Below are 20,686 nucleotides of genomic sequence, written 5' to 3' on the forward strand. Positions count from 1 at the left end.
GCTGTCTGACAAGCCAGCATAGACACTGGCATTTTCTCATCAAGATGTCAGGGGTCGGGGGGATCGGGGAGCTGCAGCAGAAGTATACACTGGGATGAGAGGGAGCGGATCCTCGAGGGGCCTGAGACCAAAAGGAAATTTTGGTCCCGAAAACAAGACGATGAGCACCGGGCGTGGAGGCGAAGATCTTGCCATGTGAGGTCACCAGAGACGTGCAACAGGCCTAGTGAGCATGGAGCCTAGAAGCCCGTGTGTCTGTGGCTGTGAGCACTGCAAGCACTGCCTTCCAGAGGGTGAGTGGGTGTGTGCCCTGCCACACTGGTGAGGCCGCTGTGTCTTCCAGCAGTAGCTGTCTGTATTTCCAAGGAGAGGAGCCTCTGAGAACCAACCGGTGCTGTGTGCTAAAGCACTGAGCTCTGCCGGGCTGGTGCGGTTAGCAAGGGACTCCTCCTGGCTGGTGAATCCCAGCGCTTGGCAATTCACTTCAGCCCCTGCACCAGAGCTGCAGCGCCAGGGTGACGCCAGAGCCACCAGACAAAGAGGCTTGTGGCTGACAGACAGTAGCCCACTCTGTGATCCCAGGCCCTGATTTGAGAGGAAACCGTAGACATTTTATGTGTGGTTCTTGGCCATAAGGTCTAGAGAGAAGGCTGGTTGCTTCCCTGAAGGCCTCTTGGGTGAGGCTGGGGGATGGGAGTCTGCTCAACAGACAGGTTGAAGGTGACACAAGTGGGGTGTCACAGCCAGGGCTGGGGCACGGCACCCTGAAGGCGGTACAGAGGGGCCTGCGTGGAAGCCAGCAGGTGGGGATGGCAGCCGTCTATCCCAAAGCCTTCCAATTGCTCCCCGGCAGCACGGGCTCACAGGTGAGAAGCTATTTTCTGGAGCCAAAATGACAGCTCCTATTTCTCCAGGAGCTGCTGTTGCTCTGCCCTTCAGATACATAACATAGTTTCTCTGCATTAGCAGAAATTGGACGTTTTCTGCCAGCATCTGGGACATGGTGGCACTCTCCAGTCAGCTAGATAGTCTACTTCTAGTAGGTGTCATTCTGGCACAAGGACATCTGACAGAGAGCTCTTACCCCCCTCCCACGCATCCCTGCGTCTTGGTCCCAAGGGGGAAAGAGGTGGTTAGGAGCAGTATGCTCTGTCCCCTGACCACGCCCATGTCCTGCCCCCATCCATAACTCGCTCTGAGACTGTAGAGACCGAGCACACCCCATGGCATGGTGCTTCCTAAAAATTCTAGACCCAGACCACTCTGTAAGATAGGAGTCTGCTTAGCTGGTGTGGAAGTTTGTTCTGTTGAGAACTTTCAAGGGCCCACGTACTGTGTGGGGTAATGATTCCCCCAAAGATGCCCGCATCCCAGTCTGAAGCCTATAAATACTTTCCTCTACATGCAAAAGGGGACTTCACGGATGTGACTGGGGTGTCGCCCTGAGGTGGGTCTGGGATCGCAGGGGTCCTGGTAAAGGGGGCAGAAGAGTCAGAGTCAGAGAAGGGTGTGCTGAGATCCACAGCTAGAGTGCTGTGGCCACAGGCTGAGGACTCCAGCAGCGTCCAGAATCTGAAGGACAATGGGGGATGTCCATCTACAGAAGGATGCAGGCGGGATTACCCTGGCAGCTTCTGAAGCGAGCGTGCGTGGCCTTTGATTTTAGGCCCATGAGGCCGACTTCGGACTCTAACCTTCAGAATCGTGACGCAATAAATCTGTAGTATTTTAAGCCACTGGGTTTGTGGTAATTTGTCACAGCGAGCTATCAGAAACTGACAACAGCCCTCGCTGCTGTGTTTATAGCTGTTACAGTGCAGTTTGATCGGCAGTCTCCTGCAGGCCTTTGCTTTCAATGAAGCTTGTTTATTAGATTATAACTGGGCTTCCACTTTGACGATTCTGTGAGGGTGGTTTTTATTTTCATCAGCTTTTTTTTAAGAAGCCCCGTGCTGAGTACTTATAATACACGTCACACTGAAATATTTCATGTATGTTTGCCAATTCAGTTCCCATAGTCATTCTCTGACCAAGTAATAGGGTTTATTGGGGAAAAAAGAAAGAAAAAGAGCCCATTTGCAGGTGGGAATACTGAGGCTCCAGAGGCCTGCACTGCCTACTGAGAGTCATACATTGAGAGATGGGAAGGTCTGGCCACTTTGTGCCATCCCCAGGGATAATCAAGGCTGGCAGCTAGGGTCAGCAATGCCGCAGGTACAGCAGGATCAGGTCTAGGTATGCTTTCCTAAGTCTCCTTTTACAGCCCCAGATGGACAGCCAGGGTCCTAGAAACAAATCCTCTTGGAGTCAGAGATGCCCTAGGGACAGTCACTAGTCACCTCCTGGTGACTGATTCCAAATCTGGTGGTCACTATGATGACTGATGGGAGTCTGAGAACCAAACTTCTCATCAGACAGTGGGTGTGGGATCACGGGGACAGTCAGCATCCAACAGCCATCAACACGCTCTCCCATCCATGTGGAAAATGCTATAAACCTATGTTCTCAAGTCACCTCGTGTCTCACTGGGCTCTGAAAGCCTCTGTGGCAGAGGCCTTTGCTGGGGCACAGTCGGTTAGGGAAAGCCCGGAGTTTCTTCTGGAAACTTCAAGAATCAGCTTAGCCTCTGTCTAAGAAACAGCACGCAGAAAACGAGCCGTTCCCGGCTGACGGTCTCCGGGGTGTGCCAGTCTCTAGATGCCGTGAGTATGGTTTGCTCTGTGGCTCATCTCAGGCACGGTGACACGATGAGTGTCCCCACCGCAGGAGACTGCCCTCAGTCTCCATTCCTTACTCCACCTTCTCCCCAGCGTAGTCAGTCCCCTGCCACGTGCAGCTAGAATAGCAGCTAGACCCGTGCTGCACATTTGGGGGAGCGAGTGTTTTAAGTTTATATTAGCTTAGTGGGAAACAAGTTTGGGGAGAAGTTAATGAGACTTCTCCCCATCCAACCCAAGAGAAAACACTAGATAGACATGGGAAATACCCCACTCCTTGACCTCGTGTTGACATCACCTTTTTACACTCCTTCTTTGAATCAGCTACTCTCCCTCATTTTCCTTCTGTCCAAAGAGGCTGGAACAAGATGCTTCGTAACTCTTTGCCCTCGAGTGTGTACTTAATCCAGACTGAGGGTTTTGTGTACCGTGTGTGGCCAAGCCAAGGCCGGCAGCTTTAATCGTACTCTAGCTGATGAGCCAAGATGCAGAAGCCAGTAGCCTGGTCCTTCCTGCGAAGGGGCGCCTGGGAACTGGAGAGGGGCAAGGAGAGGCACCCGTAGTTTCCATCCTTTCCTGCGGGGTCTAGAGAGGTGGTACCAGATTTAAGCTCTGTGCTTACAAATCCCGTGTATTCTTGGGGGGGGCTATGTAGAATGGAACATGGCACAGGGAGGATAGGACAGCTCACTGGGGAGGCTGCCAGCTCAAAAAGTCCCAGTCAAGACTGTCTGATAATCTGCTTTCTCTGCCTGCAGTCTCCAGCCGACCTCTGCGCCTGAGCCGGCTGGTTCTGAAAAAATAGCTGGGAGCACGGAACCTGCCAGCTGCTGAACCTTCTCAGCAGATGCAGCTGATGTCCTCAAATGAGAGTATGGCCTGCAGTTACACTCCAGACAGATACCTGGAGTGGCTGCTGGCCAGCCCAGGAAGGAGGGGTCTCCCAGGCAGGTGACAGGATTGGAAAAGGGCTGCTTGGTTACAGCTTGACGCCCCGGAGACGGAACCTCTGCTGTGAGGACTGTGGTACGGAGGCCACGCCCATGTGAAATCAGGGTACTGTGTAGCCCCCCCGGGAGGGCAGGTGCAGCGAGCCTACCCCAAAGGCTTTGCTTTTCGCACCCCGCACTCTGGAGATAGCACCAAATCTGTCTGCCGCCTCCGAAAGTGCACATGGGCAAGGACACTGGTCTAAGAGCGAGCCTTGATAAAGCCCAGGGATGCCCCTGCATGTCTAGGCTCTCGAGGGCCCCTTGGCCCATCCGACCCCTCTGCTTGCTTCCTGACTGTCCTTCTGAGGTCGTCCTGCTTAGGTCTGGCCCTTCCCCACCAGCCGCAGATTCCCACTTGTCCCCATACCATTCTCTATCCCTGTCCTACACACACGTGCACACATACGCACACGCACTTTAGGGAGTTTATTTTCTTTCATCTTCACTGAAATCCTGGGGAGGCCACCCAAGATGTTCAGCTGTCCTTTGGTTTGGGGGGACTAGTCTATAGTTTGGGGGAACAGTCTATAGCTGTGCACTTCCCAGCCATGGAACATAAGCTGCCATGTTCCCAAAGGGGGCCCAGAGGGAACTTTGTGCATAGGACAGGTTTCCCCCAAATGATTCTCTAACTCCATGGAATTCTACATTGGCACTTTGGGAAAAGTGACTAAGTTGGGGTGATGGCTTTGTCTGATTCCACCTCCCCAACTCCTGTCATAGAATACTGGTACTGTTTTTGCACTCATCCATCCATCCATCCATCCATCCATCCATCCATTCATGTGTGTGAGTGGGGGGGGGGCAGAGTCCTGGTGCCGTAGGCTCAAGGCTTGGGGCTCTCCCTGGATTCAGCTGGGAGAGGTTGGCAGTGACTGTCTCTTTGGCCCTCAGAAGTCCCTCAGCTGCCTGGAATGCTCGCACTGAGGCTGAAGGGCGTCACAGCGCAGTTGCTGCAATGGTGCCCCACTCTGTGGATGAGAAAGCGGACCACAGAGAGAAGTGGGTTCCCAAGGTTACCCCACTAGTCACTGAGGGATCCTAAGGCGACCCTCCTCATGGGGGGGGGTGCTTCTCCTACAGTACTCCACCTTGCCAAGCTCTTCAGCAACAGAAGCGACCACATTCAGGGAATAACACCGGGGGTTGGTCAGTGTCAGCCGTGAGCTCACAGTCTGTTTAGTTCCTTCTTTTCAAAAATCAGTTTTCATTTAAATTAAGAACAATCGTATTTTATATACCAATCTCAGTTCCCTCCCCATCTCATCCTCCCATTCCCCTCCACCATCTCCCCATCAACTCCTCAGAGAGGGTGAGGCCTCCCATGGGGATCATCAAAGTCTGTCACATCATTTAGGGCATGTCCTAGCTCCTCCCCCCATTCCCTGTACCTGGGCTGAGAGGGCATCCCTCCATAGGGAATGGGCTCCCAAAGCACATTCATGCCTTAGGGATAAATACTGGTTCCCCTGCCAGCGATCAGTTCAATCCTTAAGTACAGGGGTCCAGAGGAGGTGAAAAGGGGGCCGATGGGAAGCGTGCTGCAGGAGAACCTGTAAGGGGCTGGAGAAAGCAGGGCACAGATGAATGTATAGCTTGTCGTTTCTCGGGCGGGGCGGGGGAGCATGTCTAGCCAAGCAGACACCTGTAGCTTCCTGGCCATCTGAGAACCTGAAGCGTCCCCTGGGCCACAGCAGACCAGGCTTCTTCACTTAGCTGAGCCCTTGCTGAGCAGATTCCAGACGAATTCACGGGAGCCAGCCAGCAGCCTCCTCGACACACCCCCCTTCCCCCACCCACTGCCACATCTCTTCCCGCCCACCTGACTCCTTTCTGATGATGTCATCCCTGAAAGAGCAAGACTGGCAAAGCTCTTGTATAAGAAGGAAACAGGGAAACCAGATTGTGTGCGCTGGGCTCCAGGCCTTGGGGTGGGGGTATGTGGGCTGCACACCTGTGTGCAGCTTCAGCGCAGGGCAGCGATGTCATTTGAAACTCTCTCGGCTTTGGGGCGTCTGTCGAGGATCAGGATGGCTGGAGTGTGTTTTGTGATGTCCAGGCAGCAGCCAGCGTCCCACAACGGGCTCCTTGGAAGGGGAGAAGACAATCTTTAGCTTTCTGAACAAATGATTTTAAAGTGCCCTGCACTTGAACCAAATGCAGAGGATCTTGCAAGCTGGTGCCTTTGGTTACCTCCTGGGAAGACAGTGGGGAGGTTGAAGATGGCTGGGTAGGGAGTAACTTATGGCCACTAAGATGCTTTAGATTTGAAACTCTAAGCATGCTCTTAGTAAGCTTTTTTTTAATGTAGAAAACTAGCAAAACAGTGCCTTCATGAAGAGGCACTCTGTTTTCATTTGAAATCTGATTTGTAAAAACCATGAACACGGGGAGCTGGAGAGATGGCTCAGTGGTTAAGAGCATTGACTGCTCTTCCAGAGGACCAGAGTTCAGTTCCCAGCACCCACATGGCAGCTCACACTCTCTCTAACTCCAGTTCCAGGGGATCCAATACCATCAACCAATGCACATAAAATAAAGTTAAATAAAAAAAAACATGAATGCACAATGATCGCTCATATCCTGCCTTTTGGGTTATTAACTCAAGTTCTAGAATAGTAGCAGAGAGACAGAAGTCACCAGAGCCCCTCCATGGGCATTTTACATGTATGTCGAGACCCAGAGAAGAGGTGGGACTACGGGGGTGAGGTAGGTTCAGAGCTAGAACCACCCCAGGACTCTCTAGTCCTCTCGGCTCCTCCCCTGATCACCATCCCTCCGGTTTCCCGCGAGCGGTTGTTGGAGGTCGTTGCTGGTTGAGTTACGTTTCTATTGGGCTGTTTATTCAGCGTGCCACCTTCACCAGGTTTCCCGGCTGGTTGGCTGCTGGTGTTGGCAACCATCAGAACCATTTTCCAAGGCAGAGGTGAGGTGCTCCTGGGCACCGATCAGTAAGTACAATCGTGTAAGAGGAGGGCACGTGCCGTCCCAAGAGGGAGGATGCTGAGCCTGTCGCCCATCTTCCCGTGATCCCGTGGCATTTCGGCCTGGAGAGCATCTGGGAAAAAGAGGGATGCGCTGAGGGACATACTCCCGTGTCTCTCTTTCAGAGTCATCAGCTATGAGTGCTGTCCTGGATATGAAAAGGTCCCCGGAGAGAAAGGCTGTCCAGCAGGTGAGCGAGCCAGGGCCTGCCTGTGGGTGGATGGGACGGAAGGGCCAGAGGAAGAATTGCCCTGTAGAGGGAAGGCAGCAGTTGCAGCAGGGTGGGGGCATAAGGCTGTCTCTTCCTGTGCTTACTGGGTCGTGGGGTGCAGAGGGTGGGGGAACGGAAGCAGTATCTCTCCTGCTCTACTCCTGACCCCCACCAAGCAGGTGGAGCGAAGCCCACTCCACTCTGTCCAGCCTCTTCTCCGTGGTTGCAGGCTCCGGCCTTGTCGTCAGTGGCTGACAGTGGTTCTCGGGCATCCAACAAGGCTGACCTATCAGCCATCGGGTGCCCATCAGCCCTGCTGGGGGGGGATCACAGGGGATGACATGGCTGACAGTGGTTCTCGGGCATCCAACAAGGCTGACCTATCAGCCATCGGGTGCCCATCAGCCCTGCTGGGGGGGGAATCACACGGGATGACATGGCTGACAGTGGTTCTCGGGGCATCCAACAAGGCTGACCTATCAGCCATCGGGTGCCCATCAGCCCTGCTGGGGGGGGGGATCACACGGGACAACGTGGTCTCTAGAGGAGTGTACTAGGTGGGCAGGCTTACCCACGGGCAGCAAAGGGCCCCATAAATGCCACACTGGCCCAGAGACGGCACAACACCTGTGCATCGCATCAGAGCATTTAGTGCCACACGGCCGTTATGTAGGGTTTGCATTTTGTTTTAGCTTTGAAATTCAAGATAGTTTTAAGGCTGGGATATGAACACAAGTTTAAAAGAGAAAGCAATTTGATTTAGAGTGGAGATCACGATGACATAGTTAGCGTGGCCAAGGTCGTGGCAGTGCTCGCCCACTTGAAACGGGCAGTTGAAGAGATAAAGTGGGATAAGGGTGCTGGCCTATGGGAGGGGGACTTAACCTCTGGGTGATGACATCAGATGACTTAAATGCGGACATTAGTCTGTGTATGAGCACACACCTGTTACCCCAATTCTCAGGAAGCTGAGGCAGGAGGATCACCATGAGCTGAAGGCCAACCTGGGGGCTACATAGTGAGCTTGTCTTAGAAAGCAAATAAATAGACTTTCCAGTTGCCATCTAAGAGGGCCCTTCTCAACTGCAGACAGTCCCTGAAAAGCACACCAAAGACCTGGAAGATTCTCAGCCCTGTCTGCCGCTCTCGCAAAGCTGTTAGGGAGTGGGTGGTAATACCTGAGGAGATCTGTGAGGCCTGCCTGGAGCTTCCCGCCTGCTTCGTCTGAACACGGAGGGGCGGAAGCTCTGCTCTGCTGGGCTGGAAACAGCTAGAAGCTGCCCAGTAGGCCTGTCCTCACGAGGAGGCATTTGACTTACTGACTGGTTCTGGGAAGAGAGTTTTGAGCACCTCCATCAGCAGGTGTCTGGGATTCCCCGCCCACTCACGACTCCCTTCTTGCCGCTGTCCGTCCTTTCTGACAAATGAGCGAGTCTAGGACGGACTCACACCCGTCCCTCTGCCCTCTCCCTCTGCAGCTCTTCCGCTCTCTAACCTTTACGAGACCCTGGGAGTTGTCGGATCAACCACCACGCAGCTGTACACAGACCGCACGGAAAAGCTGAGACCTGAGATGGAGGGACCAGGCAGCTTCACCATCTTTGCCCCTAGCAACGAGGCCTGGGCTTCCTTGCCCGCGGTGAGAGGAGCCTCCTGCCCAGGGCACTTGTCCTGGAACGGCCTTTCTCCTGAGACCTGGGCACACAGTGGGGACCTCCTGCTGTGTCGGACATCCTTTCCCTAAGGGAAAGTTAATGCAGGGCTCCCCAGGTGCCTTCCAATGGCCCCATCCTCCCTCTGATGCTCACTAAAAGGGGGGCCCTTGGCAGAAGAGGGGTCTAGGTCCACTTGGAGAGAGGCGTATCCCTCAAGCAGAGGGCTGCTGCCTCTTAACTATCAAGCCCTTTCTTTCTAGGAAGTGCTGGACTCTCTGGTAAGCAACGTCAACATCGAACTGCTCAACGCCCTCCGCTACCATATGGTGGACCGGCGGGTCCTGACCGACGAGCTGAAGCATGGCATGGCCCTCACCTCCATGTACCAGAACTCCAACATCCAGATCCATCATTATCCCAACGGGGTAGGGGCACCCCAGCTACTCAGCACTGTCGCGTCCATCACAAACCCACCTCCCGCCCACGTGGGGGGTTTCCCTCTAGGGTTCTGTCCTGGGACTGATAAGCTGCAGAGACAAGCCCTTGCCTCCCAGGTCCTCTCTAGACCCTCCCGCTTCACATCCTGCTCCTTGCCGTGGGCCCGCTGTTTGCCCTTCCCGGAACCTCCCGTGTCACTCATCCTTGTTTCTTCTCTGGGCAGATTGTAACAGTCAACTGTGCCCGGCTGCTGAAAGCGGACCACCATGCGACCAACGGCGTGGTGCACCTCATTGATAAGGTCATTTCCACCATCACCAACAACATTCAGCAGATCATTGAGATTGAAGACACCTTTGAGACCCTTCGGGTAAGGGACTACTTTGAGTAGAGGCCCATGCTGGGGACAGCTGGCCTCCCCAAAGGGGCCTGGAAGGGCGTCTTCTGCAGGAGGGCCTGATGATGTCCCAAGTGTGGTTACGTGGAGAAGACACTCCTGAGCACTGGGCTTGACCCACTCCGAGAAATGCCCCTGTTGTAAAGCTTCCCTTCCTTTGGCGCTCCTGGATGATCCAGGGATCAGTTCTCTGCGCCCCAGAGGGTGGGGGCCCTCCTTCCCGATGCTCCTCCCACACAGGGCACTATTACAAGTCAGCTGGCACGTCCTTCTAGACCATACGTCCCAGCCTGGGGCCCCACACCCATGTCTCTTGGGGGCGCAGACCTTACAGAGAGGCTGCCGATGTGACTCAGAAGGATAGTCCTGACTCCCGAGCTGGCTCCGGGCTGCTCTAGCCGAAGGAGTGTGTCTAACTGGAAGGGCGAGCAGTTTCCGGTTGGCACTGGCCACCAGGAGGAAGTGAGCACAGGCTGCCCTGTCAGGGGTTTTGCCCGATTCGAGGAGGATTTCCTAACCACAGAGTACACAAGTGGGAGTAGAGCAGCCCCTCCCTGGAGATCTCCAACACAGAGACAAACACACAGCGTGAACACAGAGGGGCCTTGGTGTTTGGGGAGGGCTCTGGGCTGGCTGGGGGGGCGGGCAGGGCTCTCTGAGGGCTTCTCCTCGCCTTTCCTCAGGGTCTTCGAGGGAATGTTACCCCAAAGTTGACAGACACGCTTTCATTATCAGCACAGAGTCCTACTAAGTAGCTTCCCCTTACTGCTGGGATTCACAGTAGATGGATGGCCAGGAACTTCTTGGGAAGAGGCACTTTGAGCGGAGAGGCCCCGAAAGGTGGGAGCAGCCCAGGCTGCCCAGCCTCACTGCAGAAGCACCACAGCCTCCCTGCTCTAGGGAAACCTGGAGGAAGCCTGTGGGCTGAAGACCCTGCAGGCCTTACAGACCGGGGGGGGAGGGGGGGCTCTCTATGGGGAGCAGTGACAAGCCGCTCTGGCTGTTAGGAGATTGTTCTAGATGCTGTGTAACCCTGAGTCATGTGATCGTTACGCTACACAATCACTCATAAGGGGTCACAATTAATCATGGGATGACAGCTGGGAGACATGACAATCGGGCTCACTTTCACTGGGGGACCTGGGCCAACAGGAATGGCATCAAGGTTTGAAGGAATGGAAGTCCAGGAAGCAGAGAGAGAGAGACAGAGAGAGAGAAAGAGAGAGAAAGGAGGGGGGGAGGGAGGGAGGGACACACAGAGAGAGAGACAGAGACAGAGAGACAGAGACAGAGACAGAGACAGAGACAGAGACAGAGACAGAGGTGAAGGGAACTACAGGATAAAGTTGGCATGGAGTAAAATCTGTCAACAACTGGAAACCGGCCAGTGTGGCTTGAGCGCAGGCCCAGCCCTGTGAGTCCATGCTAAGACAGAACGTCAGCCAGGCTTCTCTCTTTCTCGGGACTTCTCTAGGTGTCTGGAGTCCCCAGGGGAGGCATAACCAGGGTGTGTGCGTCTTGCCAGGTGAGTCTAGGAAACACTTCTCCCCCCGTCCCCCACACAGGCCGCTGTGGCTGCGTCGGGGCTCAATACCCTGCTGGAAGGTGACGGCCAGTTCACGCTCCTAGCCCCAACCAATGAGGCCTTCGAGAAGATCCCTGCTGAGACCCTGAACCGGATCCTGGGTGACCCAGAGGCTCTGAGGGGTAAGCACCCTGGGCTCATGTTGCTGCTTCCTTGGAGCGGCCCACGGGAGCCCCGGCCTATGCTAGTGCCACAAGTTTCAGGACGTCCACTACAACCCTGGCTTGTGCTCTTCCCAGTGGCCATGTCTCTGTGGAAGGCAAGCAGAGCCAGTTCTGGGAGTCCCCAGCTGACCCTGGCTAAACAAAGGGAACAAAACAGGAGTGGCCGAAACTGTCAGGTAGATGTGTGACGTTTAAATAGCCCGCAGGAATCGGGTGTGGGCGGCTGGTGGTGGCATCCTTCAATTGGAATCACCCTGCTGACCTTGCACGTCTTCCTACGTCTGGCCAGAGACTTCATGGGTAGCCAGAAATCACAGTTAGGAATCAGTAGTGGTCAGCTGACTTCCATTGCTGGGCCCATCTTTCAGCTCCCAAGCTGGACATGGAGGGTAGATTAGGAGTGGTCCCACTCTGACCTCACCCGACCCCTTTTAATTCTCGGACTTTTGAGGGTCCACTCACACTGAGCTGCCCAGTGAACCCCTAGGCCCGTAAAGTGCACATTCTTCCTCCTAAACGTCACTAGGCATGGCTTCATTGAAACCAACCTTGGCAGGGTACCAAGTAAGATGTCTAGTGCTTTACAGACACCCTGTAAATTTAAACTCGGGACAGGCCAGGAGTGGGAGGACAGGACAGACACAGGAGGACAGACAGACAGACACAGGAGGACAGACAGACAGACACAGGAGGGCAGACAGACACAGGAGGACAGACAGACGCAGAAGGACAGAGAGACACAGGAGGACAGACAGACAGACACAGGAGGGCAGACAGACGCAGGAGGACAGACAGATGCAGAAGGACAGAGAGACACAGGAGGACAGACAGACACAGGAGGACATGGGGAACTCAGAGCACAGACGGGAGCTGAGCCTAGATGAGCCTTGTCCTTTAAAATATCTGTTCTGCACTGGGAACTGGGGTCCACAGTGAACACAGTCCAAAGTGTGCCTGCAAGAGGGTTAAAACCTGGTGGGCTTCAAAACAGGCTATTGAGATGTGGTCTGGTAAGTGCAGTGAGGGAGGGCACGGTTGGGATTCATAGCCTCGGGGACTAGGAGACCTCCCCCTCCCAGGAGAGGTGTGGCTGCATCTCCACGCTTGGAATAGCCAGATTGCAAAGAGCACAGATTCCCTCCGGCTCACAGTCTTAGATGTGTTATTTCATGATCACTTGACCCCATGGCTTTCAAACCTGGCTTTGGGGTTGTGTGCCAAGTGACCTAAAGCCCTCACAGTAGCCCTGTCTTTTAAAGTTGTCACCACCTCCTAATAGCACCCACCCTGGGGGGCCAAACTTTTAACATACAGGCCTCCGGGATGGGGACATTCGGCATCTAATATACCATGCATTAAAGATCTTTTGTGCAGAGCGCATTTTCATATTCATCGATATTAGAACTCATTACAGACCCCGGGCAGAGGCCTTTTGTTTATCTGCTTCTTCTGTGCAATAACCAGTTTGCTCAAATCAGGGGCCTGCCCTCTGCTGTGGCTACAGTGCCTTGTTCTGTCTCTGTGTGGGTGGCAGACAGGCAGGAAGCAGCCTGGGTTGGCATATCTTGTTTGAAGTCTGACTTCTGGTCCTGTCTTTCTCACCCCTGAGTGGCCCCTACTTCACCCCGGGGTTCAGTCTACTCTCTAAGAAGCAGGATCCCTCAAAGGCCTCATTCCTATGGGGTCTTCTTGTCATCTGAAGGCAGGGCTTACTCTGCAGCCTAGGCTAGCCTCCAAGTCAAGGCAGTCTTGCTTCTGAGAGATGGGATTACAAGCATACCACCACCCTTGTCTCATCTCTGATGACTGAGTGGGGCCAATACTGGCTTTCAGAATCTGTTTCCAGCATCCTGGTGCTTCTGCTGGCCCCAAAGCGTCCTCCTTACTGTGACAGAGCAGTTTTTGCTTCCCACACTCAAGGATAAACTGAAAGTCACCCTCGTGGTGACACTGAGACAAAGGACCTTGTCTGGGACAGTGGTGCCTGGGAACCTGTGGATTCAGGGAGGAGGTGGGGCATGTCCTTGACTCTGGTCCCTGCTGCTTCCTCTGCCCAGAGGTCATGAATGACTGACAGCCTGTTAGAGGTGTGGGTGCAGAGGCTTCAGCTTTTGACTGCCCACACACATGCCTCTAAAGTAGCGCCCAGACAAGAGTGAGCAATGGGTGCAGACGTCCCTAAGACAGATCCTGTCCACTAGTAGACAGACCTTGGGCTAAGATGAAATAGTCCAGAAAGCAAGACATACAAATAATTCCCAGCTATCCTTGGGGCAGTTTTCATCTTTCCCTGACTCATTCTGTGTCTTGTAAAGGCCTAAGGCTTAAAAGACCCATGGGGGGGTCTATTGGAGGTTTCCCCTAATCCCCAGCACATTAGGAAGCCCAATGCTCATAAGGTAATGGCTGGTGTTTCTTTGTTGCACTTCAGGTCGAGGAGGTAATGCTAATCTCATGTGCTTACTCATAAGGAAGAGGAGACTGAAGGAGGCCAAGTAGCTGGCCCAGGGTCCCACAGTTAGTTGATTGACAGCCAGGGGATTCAAACCCAGGCAGTCTGACCACAGAGCCCCAGCGGTTTTAGACAGCAGTAGACAGAGATGGGGGTGGGCCCTGTGGTACTCCAGCAAAGTCCTCAGCCTCAGGTAGGCTGGGAGCTGACTTGCAAGGACAGGGCCACAGCAGGCTCTAGACCTGTGTCCTGTTCTGCCCCAGACCTGCTGAACAACCACATCCTGAAGTCGGCCATGTGTGCTGAGGCCATTGTTGCCGGAGTGTCCATGGAGACCCTGGAGGGCACCACCCTGGAGGTGGGCTGCAGCGGAGACAAGCTCACCATTAACGGGAAGGCTGTCATCTCCAACAAAGACATCCTCGCCACCAACGGTGTCATCCACTTCATTGATGAGCTGCTCATCCCAGATTCGGGTAGGTAGGCCTCAGGGGCCTCTGTCTTGCCCAGCTTCCTCCTCTTATAACACCCTGGGTGACAGGGCCAGGGGTATTCAGCAATCTTTTGGGTTACTTCCTGCCCTTGGTGTGGTACACAGCCCTGTACCTACTGCGGACCTCGGGTCTATGGGAAATGTGAAGTTTTAACCTTCAGGTGCAGGGGACCAGGCACTGTCTTGAGACCATCAGGGACATGTTAGGGCACCTAAGGAAGGAATGAGACACCATGTTAGGGCCCTTTCTGGTCTGCACCCTGTGGTTGGGCTCAAAAGGCCATTTGCTGGCATCACAGCATTTTCTCTCCTTAGCAAACCCAAGGCCACTAGCCCAGGGAAGATGGCTGGGTGGATTTTGGTTTCCATTCAGAAAGGAGAGCAGTCTTTCCCATGGGAGTGTCTTCAGGGGCAGCCTCGAAGGCCATGTAGTCTCCTCCCTAATGTCAAGCAAGTCCTGGCCAAGCCACCCTGGGGCCTGGGACAGTTCTGCCTGCTGCCCAGTGACTCTTACCTCCCTGCAAGTTAGGTTTTCTAATGGACACAAGCATGCTGAGTCCCACTGCGTTCAGAGGGCTGGTGACTCACAAGTTGCGGTTCCTGCTAACATCCGTCCCGTCCGGGGTGGACCGTGCCGGATGCAACATGGCCCTGCCACCCTCTGAACTCCATTTCTCCTTCTTGCAGCCAAGACGCTTCTTGAGCTGGCTGCAGACTCTGACGTCTCCACAGCCATTGACCTCCTCAGACAAGCTGGCCTCAGCACGCATCTCTCTGGAAAAGAACAGCTGACCTTCCTGGCCCCTCTGAACTCTGTGTTCAAAGGTAACACGGGGACCGCGCTCTGCTGTTCTGTTGTCTCCGGGACAGCCGCCCCATCCCTACAGCACTGCCCTGATTTACATCGGCCTTGGAACCTTCCGTCCACCGTAGTCCAAAGCAGATGTGACTCCATCAGAAACTTTGGACTACCCATTGTTTATCTGAAGCAGCCAAGAATGCACGGGGACTGTCTTCCTCAGAACTCAGTATTTTGCATCTGCCGGGAGAGGGGAGCGGGCTTTTTTTGTTTGCAGGGTCAACACCAGTGCATACGGACAGAGATCAGCTGAGCTGCCGTCACGGGGCTAGCACTCTCTCCTCCCAATGAGGGCAAAAGTACAAACACCTTCAATATCTACACATTTTTTTTTCTAAACCAGATGTCAAACGTTAAGGAATTTTGGCCACCCTTGCTTTCCGTCTCCATTTCCAAGCCAAGGGAGGATGTCTCTGGGCATCCTCTTCCTCCCAGGGACCTGACTCTCTGGATCTGTCCACCCCTTTGCTTACAGATGGTACCCCTCACATCGATGCCCAAATGAAGACGTTGCTTCTGAACCACATGGTCAAAGAACAGCTGGCTTCCAAGTATTTGTACCATGGGCAGACTCTGGATACACTGGGCGGCAAAAAACTGAGAGTTTTTGTTTATCGAAATGTAAGTTCTAGGTCCTAATTCACACCTCTTCTTTGGTTTCAGCTCTAGGAAATGGTTTTGTTTTCGGGTTTTTTTTTCTGGTTTTGTTTTTTGTTTTTTGTTTTCTTTTTTTAGTCCTCAATAGCCAGGAACTTACATAAGAACTGGCAACTAAAAAAGGGGAAGCAGTTTCTGGAAAGTGCATGATTCTAGATGACACTCCTTTCCCTGCAGGCTTGGAGAATGAGGCTCAGGTCTAACGGAATAGCTGAGCACTGGGGCTACCTAGGACTCGGCGGGATGGACGAGGGGGAGTGGAGGGGGACTTTGGGTCCTCGTGTGAAGAGAAGTCCGATGAAGCTTAGCCTTCTTTGATCCAAGACCTTCCCATATCAAATAGAAAGGACTCCACAAATTGCTCCTGGCCTGGAACCAAACGGGATCATTTGGCCAAAGATGTTCAATGACAAGGGAAATGTCCATTTGATCTTTGTCAATGGACCTCTTGTGAGACTGACACTATCATGGAGTCCCTGTGTAATTTTATCAGAACTCCTGTGCCCACACTTCCTTGAGGGACACTTCTGTGGGTGATCCATTGCTACTGGCTATGAACACGCCTGGAGGCCCTGCCTGAGAGGATAGCCATTTCCTTGTCTCTCTCCCTCTTCCTCTTCTTCTTCTTCTTGTTTTTCAAGACAGGGCTTCTCTGAATTGCTTTGGAGCCTGTCCTGGAACTTACTCTGTAGACCAGACTGGCCTCGAACTCAGAGACCCTCCTGCCTCTGCCTCCCAAGCACTGGCATTAAAGGCGTGCGGCACCACCAACGCCTGGCGTTCTCTCTCTCCCTCTTCTGTGCAGAGTCTCTGCATTGAAAACAGCTGCATTGCTGCTCATGACAAGAGGGGACGATATGGGACCCTGTTCACCATGGACCGGATGCTGACCCCCCCAATGGGGACCGTTATGGATGTCCTGAAGGGGGACAATCGCTTTAGGTAACCAGTCTCATCCTATCCCAGGGTCGGGCTTCTGCCAAGTGACCATGCTGGACCTCGGCTCTTTTATCCTATTTCCCAGGGGTTGACCTAATGTTAGTGATATACCGGCGTCGTCATTCTTGGTTGGGCTGTGAAGAGGATGAGGGGTCTCCTTGAAGTGTTAGGATGGGAAGCAGGGCTTCTGCTAACAGTGTGATCATCATACCTGTTGTAAGAGGGGACATTTTTATTGCCACACAAGGCTATCACTCACGCCAGGACATCCCCAGCGAGCTAAGAGCCAGGGCTCTGAGGACCTGTGGCATGCTCCTCTTTCTGCATTTTATTCATAGGCGGCTGAAGTCGCCATGTCACTTTGCTTTCTTGCCTTGGTCCCTCTGTTTCCAACTTGCTCTTCCTCCAGCGAGTGGTGTCAAGGCAAGGGCTTCCCTGGCACTAACTTCAGCCACCCGGCCCAAGGACTGGGAGCCTGGACGGCTGGCTCCCCAGGGTCACACGCGGCACACACTGACTCAGCCAGGCTCTGGGTCAGCCACAGAAATTCTCAACCTTTCTTCTCCCTTGGCTCCCTCTGGCCATTTCCGCTCTGTGTGACACCGCTCTCAGTGAAAAGGTGTAGAGTACAGCCGTCTCTCCTCCTGCGTGGAGAGGGCACAGACAGCAAACTCATTTTTTCCGTCCGTCTACATACAGCATGCTGGTGGCCGCCATCCAGTCTGCAGGACTAATGGAGACCCTCAACCGGGAAGGGGTCTACACTGTTTTTGCTCCCACAAATGAAGCTTTCCAAGCCATGCCTCCGGAAGAACTGAACAAACTCTTGGGTGAGAGCAATTTAAGCGATGTTCCCACTCCTCTGAAGTAGTAGTCCGTCCGGGTCATAGCAGGAAGCAAGAGTGATACCTCACAAAGGGACTTGGTGATGAGGCCATACTGTAGACACATAGGCAGGACTAAGGGGTCAGAAAATGGCGACAACGGTGGAAAATTGGGTGGAGTAAGGGCAGGAACCAGGGAGACCCAAGGAAAAGGACCCAGAAAACAGTCATGATAGGGGGCACTGCAAAGGGGGGCCCTGGGTGTTCCTCTCTTCCTTCCCTCCCTTGGGCCTTTGACTTTCAGCTAGCTGTAGAAGAGCAGGGGTGATGCCACCCAATTTCCTTGGTCACAGTGTCATGCAAAAAGATACTGGGCCTCTCTGAGCCTCAGTTTCCCCTGTAGAAAAATGAGGTTGGCAACAGCCCCTGATCTGCTGCGAGTGTGGCACACCGGACAAGACACACTTGCCCCATCAATAGTGGTGACGGCAGTGCGATGGGATGGGATGATGGGCTTTACCGTGGATGCATGCCCACCCCACCCCCACGCCAATCCCCATCCCCACCCCCAACCCCAGCAAGGTGAGCCAGAGGAGGAAAGAAAACGTAGCCAGCTCTGGAACAGACATTGCTTACGCCTCCCTTCCTGCGGGAGAGTGGAAGGCTCAGGTTGCAGTTAGCAAGGAGCTAAGTTTGTGTCCTGTTTAATTTTCTTCATTGCCAAGCGAATGCCTGTGTCTGGTGCTGACGTGGGTTCCCGGGAAGAGAGGAGAAGTTGTCTGAACATAAATGCCCCGTCCTCTCTCAGCCCTGTGAGACTGGAATACTCTCCAGGTGGCCTGTGCCTGCTCAAATTCCCTCATGGTCAGCTGTGTGCGAGGAGAGGAGAGGTGTGGGGGAGTTTCCACAAGAGCCCTCAAGTCCTGTGGGCAGTGCTAATGACACCTGGGGGAGGAGGAGTGGCCCTGGGGTGCGGGACATGGACTGGCTTGGCTTGGCACCTCTGGGCCACATGTTTGTGGGAGGGGAACCCTTACCTGCTTCAATGTAGATGTCTGGGAGTCCCTCCCTCACAGGTGGCTTTATCCCCTAGCACTACAGAGATGTATTGATAACCAAATGAACTCTCTAAAATGTTTGAAATTTTCCTCTGGGTTCCCTGGTCCTGGGAACAGCCACACATAAGCACTGGGGAAGTGAGCCATTGGCTGTCTATGGGAGGATCAGAGAGAGACCAGGGGAGCACTGGGGAAGTGAGCCATTGGCTATCTATGGGAGGATCAGAGAGAGACCAGGGGAGCACTGGGGAAGTGAGCCATTGGCTGTCTGTGGGAAGATCAGAGACCAGGTGTAGCTGGCAGGTCTAGGTGCTGCCTCTCATGTAACTTGGGAAAGACCTGGTGCCTTTCCCAGTTGGTGGAGGAGGAAGGACGCTGTGCAGGGAACAAGTGTCTCTGTCCTGAACTCATTGGCTCCACAGCCGCCCCCCCCCAAGTACAGCTGCTCGATCTTTCGATCTTTCAAGCTCCCCCTCCAGGAAGTGACTATCTGCAGCAGAAACTGCACTTGAGGGCATGATGTGTAAATATCTCACTACTGTGTTATGGTCAGCAGGAGCCATGTCAGTGATGAAGCATCCCAGATGCCGGAGCTGGAAAGGGCCCTGGCTTCCCAGGCAAATATTTAGCTCATGGAAACATGAGTCACGCACATGGAGGAGTATGGATTAACTCCTCAGCTGCCTTGAACCCTGCTTAACCCAGAGGCCTGCTGGCTACAGGGCCAGGTCACAGCCAGGGCTGTCTGCAAACCTCGAGCCACTGGGCGGATAGTGGGTCATGGACTGTGCACTGTGTGTATTCGGCAGGCCCTTCTGCTTGCTCAGAGAGTTGTCCTGCTCAGGAGAAAGCACCGCTGTCTCCTCTTGTCCCTCAGCCTCACCTGTCACCACCACCCTAGTGCCTAACAGTGTCACCTTCCGCAATCTTACAGCAAACGCCAAGGAGCTTACCAACATCCTGAAATACCACATTGGCGACGAAATCCTGGTTAGCGGAGGCATTGGGGCCCTGGTGAGGCTCAAGTCTCTCCAAGGGGACAAGCTGGAAGTCAGCTCGGTGAGTGCGTCAAGGGAAGGTTGGCCGTGTGCTGCTGTGAAGTCTGTAGGGCTCACCTCACCCTGCGCACAACTTTTAAGATGCTAACTGAGCCTTCAAGTGCGGTTTGTCCAAAGAAAGAGAGAAAAGAGAAGGAACCCCTGGGGGACACCAAGAAAGAGTACAGTTAGATGTGAGTAAGAACTTCCAGGTGTTCAGGTCAATAGAGCGTCTGATGCTCATTGTAAAGAAGCCCTTTAGAAAATGGCAAGTAGTCACTCATCTTAAGAGGTCAGTCCCTGTCTTCTTCCCCAGTCCGGACCCCAAAGCCAGGCACTCACTGAACTGTCCCATGACTGACCATTCCATTGTGACACTGCTCCGGGAGCCATCTCTCGCTGTGTGTTGATGGCACCGCACACTTTGCAGCTGTGTTCAGAATGTCTCTACCTTGGAAAGAGAAGCAGCCAGCCTGACTCAGCAGAGATCCTCCCTGTGGGTAGGAGCCGGTGGCTCTCGGCTCTCGGCTCTCGGCTCTCGGCTCTCGGCTCTCGGCTCTCGGCTCTCGGCTCTCGGCTCTCGGCTCTCGGCTCTCGGCTCTCCGCTCTCCGCTCTCCGCTCTCCGCTCTCCGCTCTCCGCTCTCCGCTCTCCGCTCTCCGCTCCTTTCTCTGGGTCTTCGGTGTCTCTTGCTCATGGGAAGGCTTGTGGGAGGAAGCCTGGGAGAGAGCTATTTAAGGCCACTCAGGGTCTCTGGGGACTGAGTTTCAAGTGTCGGGATCCTACCTGTCACAGGCACATGGGCTGTTCAAGAAAGCATTCGCCCTGAGGGAACCTTCTCACCTGTGCAGCTTCCAGGGACTCTGTGGCCTTTGTAACATGTTCGCTATAAGGATTCAGGCGTTAAGCTGGCCTGCCCCTGCCACCTGGCAGAATGCACTCAGGCAGGAACCTGGTCAGCCCAGGGTTCCATGGTTGCTTAGTCTGCACGCAGGTGCAAAGGGCCCTTTAAAAGACAGACCCCGCCCACTTACCCCCTCTTTCTGCTCTCTCTTTCCGCTGTCTTTCTCTGTCTCTTTCCTGCTGTTCCCCTGGGGCAGACAGGACTTTTCCTGTCTCCCTCTTCTCTTCTGTCCTCTCTCTGTCTCTTTACCTCTCTTCTCTTTCCTTCCCCCTTCTCTCCCCTTTCTGATCAAACTTCTCACTTAAGCTCTGCCTGCCTGG

The 20,686-nt window shown here is 54.0% G+C and overlaps 1 protein-coding gene and 1 long non-coding RNA gene across 2 annotated transcripts in view; one reads left to right on the top strand and one right to left on the bottom strand.

Moving 5' to 3' along the window:
* Positions 1 to 20,686, top strand: part of Tgfbi (transforming growth factor beta induced) — a 31,381-nt gene that overhangs the window by 7,077 nt on the left and 3,618 nt on the right. Inside the window, exons 3-13 of the mRNA XM_005078391.4 lie at positions 6,820 to 6,884; positions 8,384 to 8,544; positions 8,821 to 8,985; positions 9,222 to 9,368; positions 10,961 to 11,102; positions 13,860 to 14,072; positions 14,777 to 14,914; positions 15,424 to 15,569; positions 16,411 to 16,547; positions 17,244 to 17,374; positions 19,361 to 19,485. Coding sequence (XP_005078448.1) covers positions 6,820 to 6,884; positions 8,384 to 8,544; positions 8,821 to 8,985; positions 9,222 to 9,368; positions 10,961 to 11,102; positions 13,860 to 14,072; positions 14,777 to 14,914; positions 15,424 to 15,569; positions 16,411 to 16,547; positions 17,244 to 17,374; positions 19,361 to 19,485 — 1,570 coding nt within the window. The remainder of the gene's footprint in view (positions 1 to 6,819; positions 6,885 to 8,383; positions 8,545 to 8,820; positions 8,986 to 9,221; positions 9,369 to 10,960; positions 11,103 to 13,859; positions 14,073 to 14,776; positions 14,915 to 15,423; positions 15,570 to 16,410; positions 16,548 to 17,243; positions 17,375 to 19,360; positions 19,486 to 20,686) is intronic.
* On the bottom strand, positions 4,954 to 9,952 carry LOC110342481. Its single transcript, XR_002384561.2, has 3 exons — positions 9,723 to 9,952; positions 5,664 to 5,796; positions 4,954 to 5,272 (listed from the first exon to the last, which is right to left on the bottom strand). It is a non-coding gene; the product is annotated as an uncharacterized LOC110342481 (long non-coding RNA).

The sequence above is a fragment of the Mesocricetus auratus genome, unplaced genomic scaffold (genome assembly GCF_017639785.1).
Source record: "Mesocricetus auratus isolate SY011 unplaced genomic scaffold, BCM_Maur_2.0 Super-Scaffold_100013, whole genome shotgun sequence".
Taxonomy (NCBI): Eukaryota; Metazoa; Chordata; class Mammalia; order Rodentia; family Cricetidae; genus Mesocricetus; species Mesocricetus auratus.